A 6,000-nucleotide genomic window follows, 5' to 3' on the forward strand; every position below is an offset into this window, starting at 1 on the left:
AATTTCCTCAGTGGAGCCCCGGCAAGGTTGCAGAGAGGATGCAGGAATAAGGAGGAGGTGAAGCTACGTTAGATGGATGTAACTGGGGATGAAGGGGGAAGGACTTCAATGTTATAAATAACACTGATGAGGTGAGCTCGCATTGATCCAAAGTGCAGTTGAGGGGCGGCGGCCCTCCTACCACTCAATCGTCAAACCTACTCGAGGTAGTCTGTTGCGCATTTGGATGGAGCAGAGGGGAAAATACAGCAAAGGCAAGAACAGAAGGCGGATTCCAGAGACAAACCACTCCAATTAAGACTGATGGGAGACAATGATTGAGCGGGCGAATGGAAACTCACGCATTTCGCCCTCCAGGTCCTGAAGGAACCTGTCTAGGATGATGCGAGCCATCAGTGCAGGAGACAAATCCACCTAGAAAACGAGAAAATTAGCCTTAATTTAAAAAAATAAGTCTTAATGTATGGTATGAATTCACAATTATTTCTTTTTGGCAAGGGGATCAATTTCCAAATTGTGTTAATTAGAAAAAGAAAGTTTTACCCATAGCAAATAATGAATGTGATGTAAAGCTATCCTGTTCCTGCTATCAAACCTTTACTAACTCAACAGACACAAAGAATCCGGTTGCCTTGATTGGATCTTTGCGGATTAGTTTGACCTGGATGTCTAAATTGACATTCAAGCTGGGTGATAATTCAATATCAGTATGTATCACGATTGAAACGAGATTGATGTAATTAAAAAAGGCCTTTGATATAATGTTAGATATTAAAAAAAAAATCTGAACACAAATCACAAGCCCCGGAATCGTGCGGAAGTTGTATGTTCTACAAAAAAGAAAAACAAATGTTCTAATTTATTTTGGTGCTCTGTGATCTGCACTCTCACCAGATTTGTGATGTCACGAGTTTCTTTTAATTTTTTGTTTTGTTTATGTGATGGCCTACAATTTTCATCCCAGTGGTTGACAACTTAACTCCAGGCTTGTTTTCACTGGAGCTTCTTTTTTTGGTCTTGTTCTTTGACCCATGCGCAAGTCCTCGAAAAGTTTGGTGGAAACTGGTTGTGTACATTTTGCAGCATCAAACTAGCTGACAGACATTTAAAGGCACTTGACAGAAGTAGTATCATTAGCTAGATGCAATCTGTCCACGATTGTTTTTAGTAAAAATGAGCCATCAAGTGCTGGACACAATGATGGACACTAAAATAGTTTTGAAAACCATTTAATTCAATTAACTCAACCAACATCAACTACAAGACGACACATTAAGGCGTTCCAAAACCTTTTTGCTTCAGAGCAAATTAAGCCTTTTTTGAGGACTGTGGCAGAAGTAAAAAAAGAATATTTTAATCTTGTTTTCATAATAGGGAACTAAAAAGCCTTTTAGCTCATCTTATTGACTCTTCACAAGAGTTTCTCCTTTTAACGTCAGTTGCATTTGTCAGTGTCACCCTACTATGACTTCAAGAAGACAACATAAAAAAGGCCACTCTCAATAAAGAGCATAGCGATTAGATTTTCCGACTACATTTTGCTTCTTTGTCACACCCAGGCCTTATCTCTCAGCTAACTGGCCTGCTTTCCATTTGCACCTTTGGATAGCAAGAGGATCATAGATTCCCGGTAAAGCAGCAGCATCCCCTCAAGACAGAATGCATGCATTATAGCACTTTACCAGTCATCTTTGTTCTGTGGTAAATAATTTTTGCGCATTATATTCCAGAGTTCATTTTTTCCCAGGGCTAATGAGTGTGGAACTCTCGAACACAATACCGTTGTGTGACCCATGGTCAACCTACAATTCTCCTATTTCAAAACACAATTTCCCAGAGAGATTAATTACATTTGCAATAATGAGTTCCAGGGCCCAAACTTTGCCCTCACAGAACCGTTATTAACTGAAAAGGAAATGCCTCGGTTGCCATTTTAACATTATTATGTCATGTATAAGTAGGAAGTTAACCACTTTAATATGACTTAAAAAACACAAAATACCCTTCATCTATCACTTTATTTGAATGTTAAGGACAAATAGGGAGGGTTGGTAATCATAGTCATGCAAAAGTAGAAATTCAAATCCACCACAAATGTAATTTAAAACATAAACACACCAATAATGCTTTATAGTTGGATCCCAAGTTGCCTGTGGCAGCTAGCAAGTCGCCTGCTAGCGCAATAAGCTAACATAGCAGTCTTACATCCTTACTCGATGCCCCAGGACAAACAGACTTTTCAAGTCTATTTTTGCTGTTGAAAAAAAAGGGGGGGGGGGACTACCAAAAGTGGGACTGAACCGAAATTAAATGCGCATCAGTGACTAAAAAAAGTCTAAAAATCAAATGTTGGCTGAAATGAGGTCTAGTGAGGCACGTTGCTATCCAGACCACATATACAATGTCAGCTGTGGGTCCCCTTGCGAATATTTTGCTCCAACAAGCTTGAAGACGTTCGTGACTTAAGGTTAAGGCGTATTGGCATCTATTCTAAAGCCTTTATGTTTAACTGACCTTTACATAAAAAGTCTATATTGGGCATAAAACGGCAATATTCACGGGGGACATCTAGGGGCGAAAAGGGTCCGGTAGCGGTTTTCATCATTGTTAATCATTTCTCGCCATTGGAGATATATTGTCTCATAAAGGGATGAAACTACATCAATTAGTGGTCTGAGAGAGCATGAGTGCTTGGTTTAAATGTTAAGTAGCATATTAAAATGACAGTTAAATGGTTCATAGACAGTTATCTCGGAGCCGGAATCAGTCCTTTAAAAAGAGGAAGAAAAAACCTTGTGTCAATTAAATGGAGAATGAATAATGACAGTTAGCTTTGAGGCGCCACTGATGCATGTGAGCTCCTCTGATTTTAGATTAAGAAACACTTCAGTGCCATTGACTGGTCTAAGGACGCAATAAAAATTCTAATGTGGATTTAAATGGGCAAACTCAGGCTGGACTGACGTGGGGGCAATGTGCGGAAATGACAAATAAATAAAAGGAAGTGACATCTGGTTTCACAAACTCGGTGATAATTTTTTTTTCTTTGGGTGGACTAATTGGAAGCACAAAATGCAAAAAAAAATGATGAAGTGCACATATCAAACCTTGTAAGTATATTCCATATTTCTTCAAATCCTCAGAATAATGTAGTAAACTAAAGTCTTATTACCAACTCCTTCAAAAAGATTCTCATCAGTGGGAAAAACATGTAATAACTGTAATTATCTCAGTTCAAAGACGTGACTTGCCCGCTGAGCTCATTTGGATCATGTTGCAAACTAAAACAGCTGCAGTGAAGCATGTAAACACGTTTTCCTATTATTTTACAACCCCTGAAAGTGAATTTAGCCGTTTGTTTCGAAATACCTTTTACAGGCTTGAAGATAATTACTGAAAACCTCTGCGATGGTGTCACGGCTTTAGAGTGCCTTGTTGTTAACCATGCGTGTGTAGATGTCACAGTGATGAAGGTAAAAGCGCCACGAGGTAGGGAATTTTAATTTTGGGTGTGGGCTGTGGATTTGGGCAGACATTGCCACTCGAGAGCTCCTCCTTGGAGCAGTGTGGATGACCTATATTCCAGCCACAGGGGGCTTTCAACAATATATTTTTGCAGCCCAAACATGAAGTTATGTGTTATCATAAGAAAGACGCTCAACAGGGTAACAAACTTTTTCCAAGTTATAAAAGAGGTGTTTGATGGACAGTTGACATGGGCGTGGTTTTCAGTGCATTCAGCAGACACGCCACGCCCACAGCATCTGAGAGCAGAGATAGTGGCTATTTTGAAGCCTCATTTTATATGCGTGGAGATTTTTTTTCTTAAATCATTCACATTTGGCAGGGATGTTACCAACGCTCCTCTGTGGTGTGTCAAATTTACGAGACATTTATTTTCATTTTACAGGGACTTTAAAGTGTGCTGGGGTCTTGCTGCATTTTCTAAAAACGTTCCCATCCGTGTTCTTTGTGGATATGGCATCTTTATTCAGACATATGGTCGCTCCGCAGTGATGCGTGTATCCATGTTTGTTTTGGAAACAACTTGTAACTTATTTGTTCCACCAAATCTGCTTTGTGTCATGCGATTTCTCCGCACCGGTCCAGAGTCACCCCCTTGGTCGCTATTAGTGGAATGCGGTATGTATTTTTTTTACATATGTCATTGTTTAGGTTTCGTAAATACCCATGACTTAACCTAACGCACAACCAGCGACATCATGTCAAATCAAACAAGCAATGAAGTGATAGAAGGAGGAATTAACGGCTGACCCTTCGCTCCTCACCTGTCTGCAGTTTGCACTTTGCCCGGGCCGGTGCAATTTGGGGAAAATTGCACGATAAAACACAACAAAGTATTTTCACATCTGCTTGATGGAGGTGAGAGCTAATTACATTAAATAATTGATAATGGCGCGGACCATTTCAGCAATTTTCATAATGACTAACAGACAAGAGAGAAAATCAAAAACCGCTGCCAACCTCTATCTCGGCATTGATACAAAAGGACATCAATGAAGGAGCTGGAGGGGTGGTGGGGAGTGGGGGTGGAGCTTAAACCATTACCTCATTGGCCAACTCCAGCAAGACAGGAGCAGAGGGATGCGCCGTGGCCTCGCTCAGATACCTTCATTACAACAAAAGAAGAACAAAAGCATTGACAACAAATGCGAGGCAGACAGAAGAGGGGAGCAGCGCAGGCTAGCCAAGACATGCTAATGTCCCTGATGACTTTGCCCTGGGTGGCATATGGCAGGCTCGATGTGGTTAAAGCAGCACGGCTCCGAGGGTTTCCAATCCAACCCCCCAAACCCCCAAAGCCAGACATGAATAAAGTGGTTAGTTAACCGCTGCTGCCCAAAAAGGCAGTTTTCCCTCCCCAGCTCTAGAACAGCTTGAGATTCACGATTCACATATTTATAGGTATGGTAAAATGTACGCTATCTTATAAAAAAACATGCTAGCATGTATGTTTTGACAGCGGGAGCAAAACTGAGTGCGGTTGTACTTTATTGAAGCATTTAACAACGTACTCACGTGATTTTTATGATCAATCCTCATTATCAAATCCATCCAAATCCTAATCTGTATCCGAAATGTACAGTTGCGCCAGTTCGCAATCTAACACGCCAGGTTCCCTGGCGTCATTGTTAGAGTCAGTCTCGTTGCCGTGCGGCCTCTCAGAAATGATGCCGGCTTTTGCGAAAGCTAAAATAATGACATCCCTTGTAATCCGCAGGATGTTGCTGCGCTATTGTCGCCCTTGCCCGGATTGATAGATGGCGCCGTTTCATAAAACGAAAGGAGCAAGCACCATGGATTGGTTGAGCTTGAATTCTCTCGCGGGTGCTCGATTCTCATGGTCCTACGCGTAAGTGATAGCTTTCAGTTTTAACTGTGCTTCGTAAACGTGTCTCTTCAGAGGTGCCATTTTCGGGATGTTGTTTTGCACAAATGCATGTACTATACAATATATACTAGATCAGGGGTCCCCAACCTTTTTTGCCCCACGGACCGGTTTATGTCAGACAATATTTTCAGGGACCGGCATTTAAGGTGTGGCGGAAATAATACAACAAAATAATATGGTATGAGCTGCATGAAAACGGTGGTGTTTTCGAAATATAATAATAAACACAAGGAGCGTCTAATCTGGCCGCAACACTGATCGCTATGGTAATGTTTAATGCCTTCAAAATACGATACAATGCAAATTCAAAGTGCATGAAAATGACGACTCACCACAGCCCCGAGCTTGATTTTCTGCAACCAGACGGTCCCATCTCGGGGTAATAGGAGACAATGACACCTCAAGTGTGTGTTTTACGTCACGTCTACTTCGTAATTTTGTTTTAGTCGCCGTTGCTGCAGAAAATCCCCGCCTCACACAGGTAGCATGTCGGAAATAGCAACAGTGCTACTGTGGCGATCTCAGAATATTCAGCCATAACTTTAATCCAGTTGTCTCGAACGTACTTTTAAGGCCGCCGTCATTTG

At 41.3% G+C, this 6,000-nt stretch overlaps 1 protein-coding gene across 1 annotated transcript in view; it reads right to left on the minus strand.

Annotated features, from left to right (window-relative positions):
• cdin1 (CDAN1 interacting nuclease 1) overlaps window positions 1-6,000 on the minus strand; it is a 61,838-nt gene that overhangs the window by 43,536 nt on the left and 12,302 nt on the right. The window contains exons 5-6 of the mRNA XM_019872649.1: window positions 4,570-4,630; window positions 342-414 (exon numbers count right to left, since the gene is read on the minus strand). Coding sequence (XP_019728208.1) covers window positions 342-414; window positions 4,570-4,630 — 134 coding nt within the window. The remainder of the gene's footprint in view (window positions 1-341; window positions 415-4,569; window positions 4,631-6,000) is intronic.

This window comes from Hippocampus comes, unplaced genomic scaffold (genome assembly GCF_001891065.2).
Source record: "Hippocampus comes isolate QL1 unplaced genomic scaffold, H_comes_QL1_v1.1 scaffold92, whole genome shotgun sequence".
Taxonomy (NCBI): Eukaryota; Metazoa; Chordata; class Actinopteri; order Syngnathiformes; family Syngnathidae; genus Hippocampus; species Hippocampus comes.